The 20,363-nt window shown below is 47.3% G+C and overlaps 1 protein-coding gene across 1 annotated transcript in view; it reads right to left on the reverse strand.

The window, feature by feature from the left end:
• Window positions 1-20,363, reverse strand: part of LOC125956537 (uncharacterized) — a 92,596-nt gene that overhangs the window by 3,964 nt on the left and 68,269 nt on the right. Inside the window, exons 7-13 of the mRNA XM_049688528.1 lie at window positions 19,588-19,824; window positions 4,390-4,548; window positions 3,019-3,191; window positions 1,909-2,105; window positions 1,100-1,819; window positions 733-1,032; window positions 1-648 (exon numbers count right to left, since the gene is read on the reverse strand). The exon at window positions 1-648 is cut by the window's left edge and continues 29 nt beyond it. Of these exons, the coding sequence (XP_049544485.1) occupies window positions 1-648; window positions 733-1,032; window positions 1,100-1,819; window positions 1,909-2,105; window positions 3,019-3,191; window positions 4,390-4,548; window positions 19,588-19,824 (2,434 nt within the window). The remainder of the gene's footprint in view (window positions 649-732; window positions 1,033-1,099; window positions 1,820-1,908; window positions 2,106-3,018; window positions 3,192-4,389; window positions 4,549-19,587; window positions 19,825-20,363) is intronic.

The following is a 20,363-nucleotide window of genomic DNA, read 5'->3' on the forward strand; positions in this document are numbered from 1 at the left end:
GAGCCAATCCTCACTAAAGATGTGCAACGAGGCGGACCGACTGGACGGTGCCGAAGGGCAGATAACGCGCATCACCTTCAGCGGCACACCACCATACACGATCAACCGGTTACGGGTGTTACACTTGGCGAAATCCTCAGCCGTCGGTTCAACCGGCAGGAAGCTACCCCAGGTGCGCACGAACAGACTGCGATCCTGCTGCTGCGCCTCGATGTACCACGGTTGCCCGTCACAGCTGGCATCGTTCGAACGGAGTGGAAAGTGTAGCTCATCCTCACCCCCGGAACCACGCAATCGCAACCGACGCCGGCATTCGGGCACCCGGATAAAGTCGTACGACGCGTGGAAGTAAACGTCTGCAAAATCCTCCGAAATGTTGAGCCGCGTTACGTCGAACGTTAGCTCGAGGATGCGCGAGTTCGAGATGAACGTGAGCGGTGCTTGGCTGGAGATGCTGGTGTTATCACAGAAGCAACCGAGCGGAATGCGCACATCGGGATACGGTACATCGTAGATGCTGAGCTCGCCGGTGCGACTGTCTGGGTCCGCTTCCGGATAACTACACCGTGCCCGTCCCGTATGACCGTCACTTTCGGTGGCACAGCTAGCGAACGCACCGAACGAAACGTTGTGCAGATTGACCCGTACCTGGAAGGGAATAACAAGTAGAGTGTGCCACATTCCCAACCGGAGATCACTTCCTACAGTAATCTAGAGAGATCCCCTTCTTACCCGCTCGCCAACGGACGCCTCGAAGCGGTAGAGACAGGAGATGTTCTTGGCACCGCCACGCCCATGCAGGAACACATTCCTCGGTGCCTGGAAGTCACCCTTACGCTTTCGAAACACACGCGAACAGAGCAGCGGAATGGCCGGATCCGTGCTCAGCGCGGGATCTTCGTGAGGATCGCGAGGTTTCTTGTTGCCGCCCAGGTACGGTTCACCTCCCAGCTCGGTATCCACGAACTCGTAGTTGATGCCGAAGCTGGACGGAAACAGTGACGTGCCGGTCATGGTATGGAACTCGATTTTCTGGAGGAAAAAAACCAATCGAACAATGACACTAAACCCTATTACGAGATCCTGACACTGTACTCACCAAATCCTGGCCCGTGCTGACGTAGCTCTCTAGCGGTGTACAAGGGCGCATCCGATGACCCTTACCGTCCAGTGTCATGTGATCGCACAGCTTCGGCGCTTCGTTGTCGTAGAATTCCGCCATCAGGCGCCTCGTTGGACCACTCCCCTTCCCACCAAATCGATCCTTACGTCCATGGTCTTTGGTTAGATCGCTGGATTCCTTTCCATGGCGTACCGATTGCACGTAATTCCCGGTTCCTAGTTCCGACTTTCCGCCCCGATGTTTCGAGTACTTGTCTTGTGTCGTACCGTAGCTTCCACGGCCACGGTTACTTCCATCAGTTGGTGCTGTTGGTGGTGGCTGATTGAAGACACTGTTTACCGTCGGACCGTAGATGTACTGATCGACCGGATTCCACACGTTATCGACGTTAATCTTGATCGATTTGCCATTCTGGTTTCCCGCGGTATAGTAGTTATTGACCGTGCGGTTCATTAGCTGCTGGTAGAGGGCCGTCGTCGTCGTAATGCTACCGAGATTCGCGGATCCGGATCCACTGCCGACGACTCCTCCTGCCGCCCCCGAACCCACCGTTGAACCGTACGATGAGGGCGATGTCCCACTGGATGAGGAGGATGACGATAGAATCGTGGCCGGGGAGGTGGTCCGTACCGGTACGAACGTACCGGCGCTATCCCAGATGCGTGTCCTTGTAATCCACGGTAATGGAGAGTCACTCTGGAAGGCAAAATTTGAGACAGGAGACAGGACCCAAAACATGAACACGTTACTACCTCCTAGGACATTGCATCCAGCTTCCTACTTACCCTGCCGATGGTGGAATTATCACCGCTGCTTCCACTATTCGGCTGCAGAATCTGCAGGTGGTAGTGTGTGAACGAGATCCAGATCAAATCCGTCGGCATACCGTGGAAGTAGTACGTACAGGTCGTGTTCGGTGCCAGCGTATGCCGGGGGCTCAGCAGATGCCCGATTCGACCTCGACGCGACAAAAGCACTTCATCTGTCAGGCGGGAAGAGAAACGCGCATGTGTGTTAACAGCACAGCACAGCGTCGAGTGGTCCGACGATGACGATGACGATGACGATGATGTCACCGTTTAAAGCCAGCATTCTAAAGATGCTATACCCCGTGACCCCGGGCAGCCGTGCCACCCCGCACCACTGGGCCCCCTTCACGGGCGCGGAAACAGGAAATTGAATTTATCATTCTCGACGCGCGGATTGCTTGTCGGTTACCGTCGGCCGATTACCGGAACCGACGATGATGGTGGAACAATGTTTTGTCTGTTTCGATGAGAAACGTCCAAACCATCATCCTACGCCCAGGATGGCGCGTGGGTATTGAATCTCGGAGCGAACCGGAGAAAGCGAACCAAGGGAAGCACAACACACAGTGGACACAGTTTTGATGGCGGGGATGAGGTTCCCGTCCCGAGTGGCGGTCGCCGATGTAAATTGATTTCTTTCATCAGCTTCTTTGTATGGGGATTCGGCAAAAGGGACGGAGGGACGGAAGCACCACAGGAGCGGTCCACGGTTTTTCCTACGACTTCCATTACCTCCCCCGGCCAAAAAACGCGAACCGAAACGATCGAGCTTTATTGGTATTTAAATTGTGTTTATCTAGGAAATTGACAGAACGTGTTGGCGACTGTGCCGAGACGGAGGTGGATTGTCATGACGCTGTACGGTGGCCACCATTGAACGATGGAAATGTATCCAGCCGCTCAACACAGCAAACCAGCCATGAGCGTATAATGACAGGCTTCCCTCTCGTTCCGTTGCCAATGGTGATTGGGCGATGGTATAGTGATAGCTCGCGGATTCACTTCACCATTAGTCCTCTCGACCACCTCGGCCCCCCTGCCCCCGGTCCCTTCCTGTTAATGGATGCTCCCTACCGCGATGCCTACCTGGATTGGATGCGTTGATGTGGAACTCGCACTTGCTGCCCTGAGCAAAGTCGTACGAATCGGAATCGGCAAACAGTACGTCGACGTCCAGCTCGAAACCACGGTTTGACTGACCGGACTGTAGCGGTGCCGAGAAGGGGCTCGAATGGAACGCGATCAGCATTTCGGGTCCGCTGCACACACACAACAATGACAACAAACGTGGAGGTTATTAGGTTTCTTGCGGAAATTTTGTTGAACTTATCTCGTCTCGTCTACACATATTTGTACTCATACTGGAATCGTGCGGAATGTGATGGAAAGTGTTACGGTACGGGAATCGCGTCACGACACGATGGCGGATTGCGGCTCTTTCTCCCTCTTGGGTGCCTCCCCCCAAAACCTCTCCCCAAAACAAAACCCTCCTCTAACTTATATTATCACCAAAATGAGAAAAGTTTTCCGGCACTCCGGCAACACACACGCACACGCCGCGCGGTTACGAATGGACGCCGAGTGGTGCCGCGGTGGCTTTCCAGGATTACAGTCACTTCAAACACCCCTCCCGTGGCCGCGCTCGTTGTGCGTTCTGCGTTTGAATTATTTCTTATGTTTTGTGCCATGTTTTTGTTGCCTTTCCGGCTCCGGCTCGTTCCGATAAGAATGCTCTTGTTCGTCGCCGTTTGTCGAATACGTCGTCTTCTGTGTTTTTTTTTTTTGCGTGGGAAAATGCTGGATGCTGGGCGCGAAGGATTCCTTCGCGGCGCTCCGTGTTTGTCGAGAGGCCAAAATGAAACTTCATTCAGCTGTTCGTTTGTTGTGCTACAACGACGACGACGACGACGGGCAGAGCAGAGATGTGGTATTATTTTTGTCTTTTTTTCTCGGGCCGGGCCGGCGTTCCGTTTGCCACGGGGGGGAAAGATGATGGAAATGCTGAACCAATGCCATGCAAGACGGGAGTGGTGGCATTACACAGGCACAATCGCTAATGAAATCCATAGCCAGGCACGATTCGAGCGTAGCGTAAGGCAGCCGCACCGTGCAATACGTGCAAAATGGTTTGGGCAAAAGTTTTCCACAGCTCTCCGCTGCCAGCTCCCTGCCCCAAAGATATCCTTTCTCATTTGCCATGGAACGAACACGCCACTTGAAACAGTTGCCAGAAGTAGCGCCAGCAGAAGCGGAGCGAGTTTCAAGAGATGCTTTCCATTATGTTTGCTTCGTTCTCACGAATGTATGGTTCTTCCACTTCTGCCAGTCGTACGCAAATATATAAGCAATTCCGTTTCATTCACTGACATCACATCCGCTCGTCGCACACGCAAATAAATGCGATGTTTTTGGGTTAATTATTCAATTGGGTTCGGTTCGGTTCGGTGTGGTACTTACCGTGAGACGACGCGCGGTAACCAGTCGCCGCCGCAGTATTTGGCTAGCACGGGATCGTTCGTACTGCTGCCATCGTAGAAGATCAGATGATCCCGTTCGCCGGTACAGTCCGACCAGGCCCGTACGGCCCGGGACGTTTTGTTGAGGCTCGCGATGGATCTGGAAGAAAAGAAGAAGGGAGGGACGGTATGAGCATGTTATCAGTCTTCCCGGTGGTAATTTCCAGAGTAATTTATTAGCGACGATTGAAGCTGGAAAGCTGTGATTCATTGGGAAATTTTCGATGGTTTATTGCAAAAGAAATCGGCTTTAAAGTATATATACGCTTATACGGTTGATGACTAAGGTTTGGTGTAAATTTTAGTACCAAAAAGTATGTTGTAGATTTTCTCAAGGTTGTCGCATATATAAACAAAGAGTTTTCTTAGATTGATCTACCGGATCTTGAAACATTCCAGTCGCCTTCTTTTAACGTTTCAAGGAAGTGGAATCATTCCTGATTGAATAGGGTTGTCAAACTGCAATTTTTGCAATTGTAATATTGATTAAAGCCGCCCCGAATGGGCTTACGTGTTAAAAACTCGTGCAATTTAATTGAGTTCTTTTAATTAGATTGTTGGTAACTCAATATCAACAGTTTATGCGATTTGGCTCATGCAAATGTCCACAAATCAGAAATGCAATGTCTTCTATTTTTAGTATGGCTTTCAAAGATTTATTGTAAATAAAGGCCTGTTCATTTATTTGCCCAAAACTTGGTTTTAAAGAATGATAGAAAGACGACGCTTTCAGTAGTATGCGAAAGATGAGGGATTCACATTATTTGAGTTTTTGCATAAAAATCACGTAACGAATGGAGGCGCATGGTCGTGGTGCAAACTTTGTCCGATTTATCCACAAAATCCCACGTGTGGTTCGAATTTCGTTTCACTACATTTGCTACTTATAGCCAATAGATTAAGACTATAACAAGGTGCTTTATAAAATCGATTTAATGTTTTTATTTATCATTGATATACTGAGATGTTAATTGCGATAGTCGTCCTTTATGGTTCGTCTCGATCTCTATTTGAAACGATTGGTGAACATTTCTAATACAGATTACAGATTTGGTATAGGTTTTACTAAGCATTTCACGCGTTACACAGATGTTGCAAAAACCTACTTTAATGGTTTTTAACACAAATTTTGAATTTCGAAGTTCATGGATCCATCATGAAGAACATCTAACAACTCTTGCTGAACTGCAATAAACCAACGTTTAAAATAAAAGAACTCTTAATGCTTATAATCTGTTTATCGCTCTAAGTGGCGAGTAATTATTTTCTTTAGTTTTTCAAGCAGATACCATGCATAATGTTCATAATGGAAAATGCTGAACAGCGTATTAAAGCAAGTTACACTTGGGCCAAAATTGATGTTCCTGTCTTTCAAAAGATTTCAATGGAACTTGTTTAGAGTATCCTTTACGTTCCACTGTTACACCCTCAAACAAGTTGCATCACATTCCCCGAACCGAAAAGCCACGGCACTCGTGACCATACAAAGGAACATCAATTTCTTCCTTAGCTTTCCAACAATTATTTCTCAGAAGCAGTCGCTGGTTGATGTTACCGTCTTTCATGGTACGGCTTTCAAATATCGCCGCAGTTCAACACATGAGATTCGGCCAAATGGACCAAAAGCGACTTCCAATGTTTTGTCATCGCATCCGTCGTTTCTTGTAGCCCGGTCTCGGAACGCAAATAGCCGTTCGGTAGCGAATGCCCACAAAGGCACAATTAAGCACAACATGGAAATGAAATTTGGCCACGACGCTGCACCGTAACGATGACATCGACGACGGCGACGATGTGTTGTTCTGGACCGGCCGGGCCTTTCATTCTGTTCCCAGAAATACCCGTCGCCGGAACCAGAGGTTTTGCCTTCTTCTCGTCCATTTATAGCTACCGCTACCGGGTACGGGATGATGGTTGCAATAACAAAATCTGTTCCCAGCAGTACCGACAACACCTTAACGAACATTCCGGAAACGGTGGCGGTGGCGATCGAAAGGTCACAGCCAGGATTGACATTTGAGAACACCTCGGCCTCGCGAACTCCATTAACCCGCCCGTGCCGGAAATTCCGGGAAACTCTTCGGCTTCGTTGACAGGACAGGATTTCAGAGGTTTTTCGTCTCGTCACAATGTGCAACCGGATGGATCCGTGCACCCGTTCGCAGTCGCATCGAAAAGTTTTAATGAGGATCCGGTAGAGAGCAGCATCCTTGGACCTCTATTTGCTTGCCTCAAAATAGAAACAGTTGGCGCTTATGTCGCGTACTCCCCAGGAAGGCTTACTAAGCTATCTGCTAGTGAACTGGTGCTCGTGTTTGAACTGCTCGCTAGCCAGCTCAATCTAGTAAGCTGGGTTGTGGCTCACGGAGGAATTACAATTAAAAAGTTCTCGTCTCCGAGCACGAGATGCGATGTGCAGTGCGATCGACCATTTTGCAACTCCGGTTGCAACGTGGAGCGAATAAACATTGGCTTTTTCCGAGGAAAAACCACATGAAACAGTGGTTCAGTCACAGATCAGCCATCGTGAGGTAGATAGTGAGCCAAAAAAGGTCCTTTCCGGGTTCGGGGATCGGATTTTGGGCATTTCCCACTCCACGCAGTGACAGCCAATTACCGAGGCCAAATCCGTTCGGTGCAGTTGGTTGCATTTGTGAAACGGTTGGCAAAACTCAATAAACACACGATTTGCGTGGTTCAAGGATGGATCACTGGAAACTGGTGGTGGTGGCATGCGCATCCCCATCTCCCAGCCACCACGGTAAAGCAAGGATCAACATGGCGCAACGGGGCGCGCGCGCGAGACTAATGTAACCAAACCGTGTGTGAATTGAAAAGCGGAACGCTAGACGCCATGCATGCGTGTGTGTGTGTGTCAGCTGAGGGAGTATGTTATGCATGTGCCGTGCCATGCAGCCACCCACAAAAACGGAACGGAACTCGAAGCTCGAACGCGAACGGCGCGAACTAGTGAAACTTTTCTCATAAACCAATCCTCGACATAGTCGCTCCTACACGAGGGGGACACGGCGCTGGAGCTGGCATCAGCGGAATTTCGCTTCACGTCGCGTCGTATCCGTACACCACCGTTCGGCATTTCGCCGGGAATGCTTTACACGACCGCAGACACGCAGCACCAACGCACGGGCGCTTCGTGTGGGGGAAAGAGAGCAGATCCTTATGAGGATTCCGGATGTGTTCGGAGAACGAGGAGAAGGAGCGACAGAAACCAAAACCGAAAACAAAAAAACGAAAAAAGCAAGAAATGAAGAGAAAAGTTGCTGAGCTTGCAGCGCACGGTCGAAAGTCGAGCAGTAGCAGCAGTAGCACCCGGTGGGTTGGGGACCGGACCACCGGAAGACAAGTGGAAAAACGATTTTCACAAAATTTATGCTCACACGCCGAATCGTCGGCAGAATCGAGGTATCGAGTGTGAGTGAGTGGAACCATTCGCCTGGTTTGAAGGAGAGAAAGAGAGAGCGACGAGGGATTGTAGTCAGCGTGATTCGAGTGAAATGGGAACGACGAAACTAGTTTCCGCTTTACCGCTTTACTCGCAACCCCACTTCCAGAACCGACATGTTGCGCTGAACGTTAATAAACAATTGTTGGTTTTTTTTGCCACCGCCATTCTTTCCGCTGCTTTCTTGCCAACGTGCGGCTCTCTGTTTTCGCTTTTTGTTCAAGTGGAAATCGTTCAATTCCCTTTCCATATATTCCCGTTCTCTCTTTCCACTGCTTTGGTCGTGGTTTTTGGTGGTGGTGCATTGTATGAGCTGCATCTCTGCGCTCGAGTGGTCCGTAAACAGGAAGTAGCAGCAGCAGCAGCAGCAGTAGTAGTGCTCCAGTTTCGTGGTGTAAGGGAGTAAATGTAAACCAGTGTTGGTTGGCTGGGCCACTGAATTATGGCAGGATCGAGGTGGATTGCGCGAAGTGAGCGAAATTACATAGTTTCTACATGTTCATAATGACTGGTTGGGCTTTTATGTGTGTGTGGTGGAAAAGGGAGTAACGTCATTTGAACGACAGCGCAATGAGCGCTTTTTTGGGGCAGGGAATGTTGTGGGCGAACGTGGTTATGCAAACTTTGGGTTTTTTTTATGATTTATGATTATTGGAAAAAATGGGTCCGCGATCGAAATCGGTTTTCGTTGGAAATGTGTGGGGCGGCAACCGAGAAGGTGGTGCCCGGGCTTAGCTGTTAGTTGTCATTACGTGTTGCCGATGGGCAAATTACATGGACAAGAGCAGCAAAACACGCGACACCTAGAGGCAGTCAGTAATGTTTCTTGTGCTTATTGATTGGTTTTAATTTTTTTATAGATATTTCCTGTTTCAATGTCATTATTGAGAGACGGATGAGCAATGCAGGAAGTTGGGCATTTATTTTAGTCAAGTCAAGTTAGATTAGTTTAAGAAATAGTCACTTCGTGATAATGTATTCGCCTTTGTAGTAATTCGAATTACATTCGTTAGGTGTTGCTTTAAAAGAATTAGGATGTGTCCGTGGTTTATATATTCCTGAAGGCCTTGGCAGCAAAAAATGGGAGCAAAAGAGCTGTTCTGATTATAATTTATCTGAGGTCCATTCATTTTTGGATGTGCAGAGAATGATTTTCTGTTTATACATCAAACTTGTCATTAGTATACATTATTAGTATGCTAAAAATAAGCTTTGCCAATCCTTATGTCAATTACTAACAAAACGATCAGCTTATTGATGGAAATTGCAAATAGTTGAGGTCTTCCAATGGTCAATTTTACGGAATGTTTAAGCCTTGTTTTGAAAGCTTTCCAATAGCTGATGGATGAATGGAAAAGGCTGTTAAAGTTTACCGATTATTAAATTAAATATGTAATTGAAGCTGTGCAAGCGAAATCTTGAACTGTTCCATCAACGGAATTCAAGCAGAACTATTCGATTTATATGTTGATGCTCTCATAATACTGCATCAAGGTATATCTATGTAATATAATGCTATAATTGCATTTTTATTTTATTTATTAAAAGCGATCTCTTCTCTGCGACCAAGTACTTTCATCTTGTAGTAGACATCCAATGTATGCTAAATTCATTTTAATGACAACCAAAAATATGCATGGTTGGATTTTACATTCCTGTATAATTGCAATGCGATACATAGCTTCACAGGTTAGTAATAGAACATTAAATACTATGTGTTTCGTCTTTAAGAAATCATCAATTATTTCAAAGAATTCTTTAAAGCTGTACCTTATGTCCTTGAAAGTATACTCGAAGAAGCGACGTAACTAGCACAATCGACCGTCCAAACGAGATGAACTCATGGCCATGAGCCCCTCATTAGTATCCCGATCGACGAAATCAGTACCACCGCCAAAGTTGCGGCGAGTAAGAAATAAAATTTAATTTGCAAACCCCACATGAACCTCGACTGCCCCTTCCACTCCAAACCACGAAGCACACCATCTCAACTTTCGCTTTGCCATTGCGAAAATCAGCAAAAGCCTCCACCATAAACTTACCAACAAATGAGTTTTTCTCTCGGCACCAACGCCATACTGTCACGGCTGGTACCATTGAACCAGCGTGATGTTTGGGCTCGTGATTGGCATTCATTGCTGGCCATCGGTTTTGTGGCAATAAGGTACCACCACCAGCGAGGAGGAGCATGAAACTCTCGCACCAATTTTGAAATCATTCACTCCATAAACTCGATCCCATAGTGTATAGTGTGCCATGGAGTGGCGTGCCGTGTGTGTGTGTGTGTGTGTCTGGTGTGGATCTGATCATTACTTTCCGAACGTGTCCCGGGCCTGGCGCCGCTCCTCGCCTACCAACGTAACCACCTCGCACCTCGGAGAGCGGTGAAGTGGAAAAATAAAAGCTTTCCACCGAAATGCCGATTTCGATTTACCCTTTCCAGCGGGACATCCTCCCAGGGTACCAGGGGGCACCGCGGTCCCTGGCGCCTCTCATTTCGGAGACCGCAAACTCCTCCTCTGTTTACTTGGATCTACGCCAAGATAGAGAAACAGACAGAGCGAGAGAAAAGGAAGAGAGTTGGCTGTGAGAATAAATAAACCGCAGGAACGAAACCGGAAAACATCCCTTTTTCGATGCTTTCAGGCCGCGCCGTTGTTTCAAGCGCCAAGCCGAGGCCGGTTCCCACGAAACACGAACATACCGCCGTCGGTAACTGTACTGGCCCAGTTCATAAATTAGATATTTTTATCGTCACCCGTTTATCGTCGCTACTCGTCGTCCTCATCGTCGTCGTTGTCGTTGTCGTTGTCGTTGTTGTCGTTGGTGAGTGTGTTTATGCGGTGTCTCGTTGCTCCCGGTCACACCACCGCACCTACAACCTATCTCCAATCACATGCCAGCAATTGGAAGCGCTGTGTTGTGCTGGAAATGAAAACCGATTTCCCGGGACACGGGAACGTGCCAGCGACGAATGATTGTTCGTGAAACTAAACGAAGCGCAACCGAAATACACGTTCATTCCACCCGGGCCCGGCCCATCCCGTGTGTTTTCACTCAAAAAGCTTTCCTTCGGAAGCGATGAAAGCCGCGTTTGCCGCATTCCGCTTTTCGGTTTTCGTGCGCGATGCGATGAAGTTGTTTCGAAACCGAAACCGAGCAGAAGGAGGAGCAGAGCAGAGCAGAGAGGGGATGACGCCAAAAACTTGACCATTGCTCTTGTGTCTCGCTTGTAATAGTTGCTTCCCAGGCGGAACCGGAAATGCGAAATGCGGTGGGTGGTGGTTACAAAGAAAAGCGAGCGAGAGAGAGGCAAGACTTCCGCAGTAAACCTCGCTGGTAACGAGGTGAATCCCGGCCACCATAGCGAGGGAGAGAGAGAGGTACGGAGGGAGAATAGCGGAAATAAAAGAAAGGTTCCTCCTGTACCTTTCCTGGAATGGTTTCGTTCCGCCTTTGCTGGCCACGAGTACGATGGACCGAAGCTGGACCGCAGCAGGGAATGAATGATTTATGGGGCGCGCGGCAGGCCGTCTTCCAATCCAAGAAGACAGAATACGTGCACAATAAGTGCATTTCTCTGATAAGTGCGATCCGCGCCTTCGGACGGCCTTCGGAAGCCGGGAAAGTGTCTCGTCCCGGAGGGGGGCTGAGCTCCACGCTGAGCCACTAAGGCTTCGGACGCTGGCCCGTGAGGCTCTTGACTTGGCCGGCTGTGCTCTCGATTCTAATTAAAAGTTAGCAAATAGTTTTGACCAAGCTACAAACGGGCTGGAATGGGTGGCTGGAGCTTGAAGCTGGAAATAAAGTTTCCGATCGATAAGAGGAATCCTTTTCCTTCTCCTTTCCACCCCGTTTCCGTATCGCGAAGTGATTTACGCAGGATGTAGCTGCGGGTACTTCGCCGGCATGATTTTATCATTTCATCGTGATGGTGGTGGTGGCGGTGGTGGTGGTGATGATGGAAGCGGTTTTTGTTCCAAAATTTTAGTGTTCTTCGTTACCGCGTGATAAGCGCATTATGGGTGGAAATTACAGCGTTTCTTATGGTGTTTAAGCTGCTGCTGATGCTGCTGAGCAGTAGAGCGCATTGAATGGTGAGTGTAGCGTATGGTGATGTTTGGCCGTAGCCAAAAAAGTTACCATCTAAGGATCTCGGAAGCCGGAAACGCTAGTTTGAAGCCAGTGTTTTTGCTCACAAAGTAATGAATTTTGTCCGTGAAAGCGATGTGCTTACTGAAAGTGTTGAGTTGTGTGGATGTAAAAAGCAGTATTCAGCTTCCAGGAACCAACTTTCATCATTATTGTTTTTCTCTTTCGTGGAATGTTGATCATCGTTCTAGCTTTATAAAATTAATCGTTTGTTAATGCCATTTCCGGGTCTTAAGCAATCGCATGTTTTGTATAGCGAAATAGTTTTGAAAAGACTGTAATGGAAGATGGATCTAATCAAAGAGAAAAATCATTAACAAATCTTTTTGTATTATTTTGTACCAATGTTGAGCAGCAAAATATAGTGATAGAAGGTAAAAACGTAGAGTACCAACTAATCACTCCTGACAAACTCAAAGAGGTATGTCTTTACATACAAATTGGTCCAGAGGTTTACTTAACAATCGACCCATTTCATAATTCTTGTTTTAATAACAATAGAGGTCTATTGAATAGCAAAATTTTAAAATAATTCATTCGTCGTGATTGATCGTTATCAATAATTAAATAAGAATCATTGGGGATCAAAGCTGTTTGTTCTCAATTACCCCTTCACAACTTGGAATACGTGTACAAACCATGGTTACTACCCATACATATGACTTTCTAAATAAATATATGCGTTCATTTTTATTTAAGTGCATGAACAATAATAATGTTTAATGTAATCGCATTGTTATCAATCACAGCAGTTAAAAACCAGGATCGAAATAGGCAGAACAGGATCAAAATTCCCGGCAATCCATTGGTAGTCCCTAGCATTGTTTTAATTCCCAGTTCTCTTCTAACACGAGGCTATTGTTGGCGAAGGTTGCAATTGATTTAATTTAATAGGTTATTATCTACAGGATTATGGCTATAGCGCATTAAAGAATGCATTTAATTACTTTCTGTACGTATAATGCACATTTTGCAGGTAGCTTGGGGCCCGATAATAAGAGAAGGGTTTACATTTGATCGCATTGTCCGTGTATTGTGTATGTACAGAAAATTCCGTAACACATAATTAAAAAAATCTACATTAACTCATTAACACCAACATTTAACGCCTTTATCGTAAGCGATAGTGGATGCACCGTTGCATCAAACACAAGAAAACAAAAAAAACGACTGGCATATTCAAATTATGAAGGACACCAGATGATTAAAAATTGTTTTCCAAAAATAACTCCAACGCTCCCGAAATGCCGCTAACTCTCGTCGAGACATAAATCATAAAAGGCAATCAAACCAGGATAAAGCCTCTCTATTTTGGTCCGCGATTTTGATTACTTCCCGGTCTCTCCTGTCTTGAAGACTTTGACCGGTCAAGGTAAGCCTGACGCCTTGATCCTGGCGGCTTTTCACACTTCCACGGCCCCCCTGCACACCTAAAGGTTGCTCCCCTCCAGATTTCCCACTGTTACCTTTGCCGAGCTAAAACGAAAAACCAATTACTGGCCAAGACACCAAATCGACACCCGGCATAAAACGCACCCGCACGGCGCATGCATCTGGAGCGGGGCCTCACCAACCGTGAGAATGAGTGGCGTGGCGAGTGGTCCCGGTCCCCCGTTTTCCAAGGGGATGATTTATCGGCGCCAATCACCAGCCCGATGACGCCGTCGGTCACAAGACACGGCGCGACAGGAGGAAATCTGATTAAACTTGTGTTAAGTTGCTTGTAAGACGGTTGTTGATCCGCTGAAGATCCGGTAGCGGCCCGAAGAAGATCGACCTCGCCGAAGAAGAAGTAACCAAAAAAGGAAAAAAAAGGTTCCGCGGGATGGCTCAAATCAGCCGATGGCCTTCCAATATCGGTCCCGTGGTCATTAATCATCGAGACGGGAAGGGGGGGAGTCGAATCTCGTCCCGGAATGCCCGAAAGAGAGCGTGTTTTCGTGAAGAGCTTTGAGCTTTTGGGGCAACGAACGAAGGTAAACGTCAATGACGACGATGATGGTGGTGTTGGTGGAAGGCGAAAGAAAGCAATATTCGAATTTGGGTAACGGTGTCCCAAGGTTGCGCTTCGACGTTGCTGGAAGCGAACGAGCGGCGGCGCCACGGATTGATGCTGGAATGGAAGGCCGACAGATGATGCTGTTCCACTCGTTTGGGGAAGTTTTATGTTGTTTTCCTTGAGTGTGGCGGTGTGGCCGCCATCATCATGCCGACCATGCGGCTGCGAGCGACAAAAAGCTTGATGAAGTCGATAATGGCGGCGACGGCACGATGGTTTTGGTGTGAACTGAGGCAGTGAGTGCGGTTCCGTGAGGAAGGGAAGGAGGGAGAGGAGGGAAAATTAAACATTAATTCATAAATATAACAATTTTCCCACCCATTACCCACCCTTCCTTCGGTTCCCTTCCTGTCCCTTTCTGCCCTGCAGCAAGAAGCGACGACTAAGCGTCCTGGGAGCGCGAACGATAGCATCAGCTCGGAGTGGCCCCCCGGTCCTTTCCCAGACAGGACAGCAAGACCTGGCGACGACCGCTCGGTGCGACCCGTCCACCCTCCTCAGCTCACGGAGAATATGCTATTGAACTTCAGAAATGCTTGCCACTCGCTGCCAGCTCCAGCTACGGAGTGTCGGTAAAAATGATGGACTGTTTCGCGTGACCCTCCTCCGTTTTTGGTTGGAAAGGACGAAAGGACGGTTATCATGAGGGCGCAGGGAGGGTGATGCTGGTTTGTTTGGTTGCTTGTGTTCGCTTATGCTGGCTGGCTGCCTGGCTGGCTGACTGGCTGGCCATGTGGAATGCCGGTTGCGTCCAAATGGGGCAGAAGACAGAAGGCAAAGTTGGTTCATCACAGGCATTACACTTCGAGTCGAGTACCGTCGCCGCCGCCGTCGCCGTCACCGAAGGAAGAAAAGGAAACAATAAACCGGAACTAGGGCGAGGAAGAGGAAGAGAGGGAGTGGGAAGAGAGGACCCACATCGAAGCGCTCATGAAAGGGGGGAGGGGGAGTTTCCCCGGGGGTGGTCAGGGCCAGGGCGTTGGATTAAAATAATTTCCGGAAAATTTTCATAATGATTCATTATTAATTATGTTAACGATCTGCTGCCGACAGGTCGTTCGAGGTGGTGGTGGTGTGCCCCCGGTGTGTGCCTCCGGGGTGTGCGTGCGTGTGTGTGCGTGTGTGTGTGTCCTCGCGTCCGGCTGGTTGAGCTAACGGATTCCCCGGGACGATGGATTGCTCGAACGACTCTTTTAGTGATTGCGTCGCGTGTTTCATGTTTGGTGTGGCGCACCCTTACCACTGGGACATCGTTTTGTAGCAGTAGAAGAGGAGGAGGGGTTGGAAGGACGGATGGACGGACGGACGGAGTGATTGAAGCAGTCGTGATTGCACCCATTTCCCGGAGTCCCCAAAAAGGGACTGACACCGCAGCCAGTGGCTTGCCAGACGCAAGGGACCGTAAATATTCTTGTGGCTCGAAAATCCCGGCATTCAACGATGATAATGATGATGATGATGATGATGGCAACGATGATAATTATGTTGAAAATTGTTGTGCGGTGCGCTCCATTCATTCGTGCTCGTGCGTGAGTGTGGGGGGGGGGGGGGAGCATCAATAAGGCAATCCCCCATGCTGTGCATCACCGGAGCACTGATCGGAGAGTGGCGCGCCACTGGGCGCTGGATTGGCTTTGATTGCGCAACTCGTACGCCGACGAATCTTTAGGTAGTGGACAGATATTTGATCACTGTTGTTGCACAGTGGTTTTGGTGTCCCCCGTTGACAATCGGATCGGTGGGCAACATGAAAACGAAGCTGAGGTTATTTTGCAATTGAAGAAGATTTAAAATCAGATTTCAATTTGCAGTTAAAAATATGATGATGGTTCATTTTCGAGGGGTTTGAGATGGGTGGTTGTTTATCCATTCGTTGACCGCATGCAATTAGCATATTTGTTGTTTTGTTATGGTAGTCTACTTTCTTTAGAAAACACATATTTTTTTTTAGGATTCCATAAATGCGAATCCTTCAACTCACTTTTTAGTTCTTTTTTATCACCTACGAACCACCGTACCACCACAGAAGAGTTTCAATTCTATAATAGCCCTAAACGTAACCTCAAAGCCTCAAAGTGTATCCTTCGAGCAATTACTGATATTTCAATTTTTGTATAGAAACACACTGTTTTAAATAGAAAATATAGCAAATGGCTTGCCAAAGCTATTCGGCAAATGGATATTTTGTACGATATTTATGACAATGTCATGGTTATGTGACAATGTAAAAAATTGACACATTATTGGAGGCTTCTATCAAACCAGTGAACCAGTATCGATCACTAAGCATCTATTTTATGCAGACATTCCCTGGAAGAGCTGAAAATTTCTCTTTTACATAGAAAGATAGATCAGAACATTGGTGCGACGAATCATGAGTTTCATTATCAATATTGGTGAAATAGGTGTTTGAGCATGGACAGATTTTACGATTCAACAAAATACGAAACCTTTTTTTAATTTTTAACTAGATCGGTTTGACTGTCTGAAGATGATTTTCGTTACACATCGATACTTAGCAATTACTAGACACTTATAGACAAACTAACATAGCTTAAGGAATCTTTATCAATGATCTTGATGTGAATGGCGTACACCGATACAAAAGTATACGAGACATAATATTCAGCGAGAACAATATATTTGTAAGTTGCAATATATTTGTAAGTAAAAGAATTTTAACTTTTAAATAATAATTAGCACAGCATTTAATTTTGTTCGAAGCCTCATTTAACTAAATTAAAAATCATTGTTGAAGGTTTCGGCCGTGTATCAAGAACTGGTAGCATACCCGGCGGATAAGCTGCATGAAGTGAAACGAAAGTTTCCCCCAAGTGCAAGACTATGTTTTGGCATGTTTTATGAACAAAGATTCACCTCTTTTATCTTAAGCAGGTATTAAAATCTGAAACATTGCATCCTCCACACCAGCACCCGTATCTATTGTTCCGTAATTTGCCCCTCCTTCCCCCGTAATTGGACGCTTCCCTTGGTTCACCCCGTCAGGCATCTACGTACATCGAAGTCACTCAAAAAGGCGCTGAATGTTTTGCTTCAGATTTGAACGAAGCAAAGCATTATCTTTGCCTCGTGCCTCGTGCCTCGTGTCGCGTAGTTTCGAGCGCGGTATCAACAGAAAATGCAAATTCTCCTCCACCTACTCCTGGGCGCGTGGATTAACCGTTATCAGGAAACGGTTTTCTTGTTCGAAGTAAGGGATTAAGCCCGCGCGGTTCTTGTGACCCAAATTTTGCCCGGTGCTGGTTTTCATAAAATCGTCATCATGATGGTTGAGGGGACACCGTCGTGTATGGTTTGCGTTACTCCACACCAGCACCAGCACAGAGGTAAGCAGGTGTGCTCACTAAGTACCCGGTAGTACCACGGGCGCACCTCCGCGGACAAAGTAAGAAGCGTAAGACATTCCGGCTCCGGCTCCGGTAGCCTTGGTTTCGGCTGCGGTACCGAGAAAGTATTTCCAACACTTGGCTTCAAGATTGTTGTTGTTCCGTCCCGTCCCGTCCGGAGCGGTCTGGTCTGAGTAGCGCACTCACGCGTCACGATCGCTTGAAATTGAGCTTCAAGAGAGAGAAAAAAAGAAGGCTCATACAACTTTTAAATTCCATTCCAGTTGGCGTAATTTCGTACTCCAACATCTAACAGCGCGGGCAGGCCGCTCGCAAGGCGACCGCTTGACGATAGGCTCTCCAGCCCACCATGCGGAATGGCCCGGAATCGACGGGGCGTCCGTACAGGGCGTCCCGCTAGTCAACACCGCTCGCCAAACGCAAACGTAAACACATTTCTGCGTTTCTGGCATTCATTTCCGGTACCAGTCTGGCGCTCGCTCGTGCCTCCACACCAGGCGCGGCGCCTGGAAAGCCCCGGGAAAGCTTTTAATACGACCTGAATTATTAAATAAATTTTCTTCTCACACTTCTTGTTCCTCTTGGACTGGGAATGGAGTACCAACAGCAGCAGCAGCAGCAGGCCAGCCAGCTGACGGTGCTGGTGTTTGGTTTAAAGTTTTGCCTCTAAGTTTACTCGTTCATTTCGAAAAATTTTAAGTTTTTGTTTTACTTTATTCGACCTCCACGTTGGTCGTCAAATTGGTCAGTGGTCGAAATGGTGGGGTGGTTCGAAGAAAGAGAGAAAGAGGAGCAACTCCTGGAACCTTTTGGGGGTGTATGTTTGCATAAACCCGCGGTGCCCTGTTTTCCCTTGTTCCCTGTTTTGCCATCGTTCGTCGCGGGCACCGAACTGCAGCGTGATTTAAGTTTGTACACCATTCAGGCAACCGGCTCGGCTTAAAGAAATGACTTCGCTGGTGATGTGAACGTGGAAAAAGGAGCAGAAGAAAATGGTGGAAAGTAGCCAGATATTTAAACACCGAAGTGAAACAAGGCAATTCAACGTGGTGGTTGTCCCAGTGGCAACGGAACAAGACCACGAAAAGGAAAGGAAACGAAAGGAAACGAAAGGAAACGAAATGAAACTGACCAAGAGCAAGAGTGGACCCTCCTGCCCCACCCATCCTTCTGTGACAAACCGGTAAAAACTTGACGCAAAACAAAAAGAATTAAATTAATGAAAAGTCGTGGGAAAAGTTTTTCCGTTTTGTTGCGCCGCCGTCGCCGTCGCCGTCGCCGTCGCCGTCGCCTGTCCCCCGTCGCGGTGGTCACCAGTCACTCATCTTGGTCTTGTTCACTCTCTTGAGAGTGGCGATGGTAGCGTACAAGGGGGAGGATGCACCGGAAATGCAGCGTGGTGGTGCTAGTGCTGCAAACACGCAACGGAACATAACGAACGGTTTGGGAACATAAAAAAGTGTCAAAGCATTTTAAAGGAAGTAGCGGAAAAGGGTTTCGGAAGGAAATAAATTAAATAAAACTGGAACCGGAACCGGAACCGAGTCGCGAAACAGGAAAACGAAATTGAGAAAAGACAACACAACACAATGGAACGGATTGGGTGCGTTATAAGTGGAAATGTCCCCTGGCGTGGTGGCTGGCTTCAGCTTCAGCTGAATGGAAGCACACTTTTGGCAGTCACTTAGCGGAACTAACTTCACCATTGTCGAGCCCGGCGAGAGGTTAGAAGGGGGGCACAATATATATCGTCGTTTGTTAACAATTGGAACCGCAAAGAAGAGGTTTTTGGCGGCTTGGTGTATTTCTTCCGCTTCCGGTTGGCTGTTAGTGGACTCGCAAGGGGCGGTAACAAGTTTCGACGGAATTTTATGGCAATGGGAGGAGGGCAAGCAACGAAAGTTTAAAGCCATAACTTCTCCTTAGATTGTTTACACGAAAACTAAGCCGCGAACATGGGAATTTCAGCGCGAGAGCCTCGGGCGAGCGTTTAATCGTTCTCCGTGATTCCATGGGGTTTGTTAATGAGAAAAGCGAGGATTTGTGTCGTTCCGATGGGATCCAAGTGAGCGGATGGAAATTGTGGCCGAGACTTACCGTTTGACGAGCGCTTTGTGTTCGTTCTCCTGGCTGATTGCAACCATCGCGTGCTTACAGGTGGGAACCACCTTCTGCCGGATCGTCCAGTAGCAGGTGACGTTCCGGGGGTACATGCCCGGATAGTTGGGGCTCTGCAGGCGACACTTTTTCCGGTAACACTCGTCGTACTGCCGGGTACAGTACGTGCCCGGTGTTACCCGGCCCAGTTCCAGCAGCTCGCTCGGTGCACCGTACCTGGGAGAAGAAGATGATGATGTTCATTTTAAAAATGGCTCTTGATTGATGATGTTCTTGCGATGTAGCGATAAAGCTGGTGAGAAGAGTGAGTAGAAGCTGTCACGTGGTTTTAGATACTGGTCAATATAATATTTTATAACTATGAGTTAACCCGAGTTTGCAATTGAAACGCCAATGAAACGTCTATTACGCTCGCAGTCGACTGCGATTTATCATAGTCATATAATCATTTATCAAGCGATTTATCATAGTAACAAATAATTTACCCTACTAAAGATTATGCATAGTCTACTATGTTCACCAAAGATTCTTAATAATATTTTTGCTTCTTTTCCGAATTAACAATTTTTTTAATCCGCATCATTTAATGTTCCTTTTCTTGACCTAGCTCAGATTAAATTGAATACCATACAAATAGTAAGCCACAAAATTTCTTAATGCAATGTAGTCAATTGAAAGAAAATATTAATATAATTACTTGATATAGAATCTCAATACTATACACTTTATAATCGATTGCTTAAGCAAACTTAAAT

This window comes from Anopheles darlingi, chromosome 3, assembly GCF_943734745.1.
Source record: "Anopheles darlingi chromosome 3, idAnoDarlMG_H_01, whole genome shotgun sequence".
NCBI classification, from domain to species: Eukaryota; Metazoa; Arthropoda; class Insecta; order Diptera; family Culicidae; genus Anopheles; species Anopheles darlingi.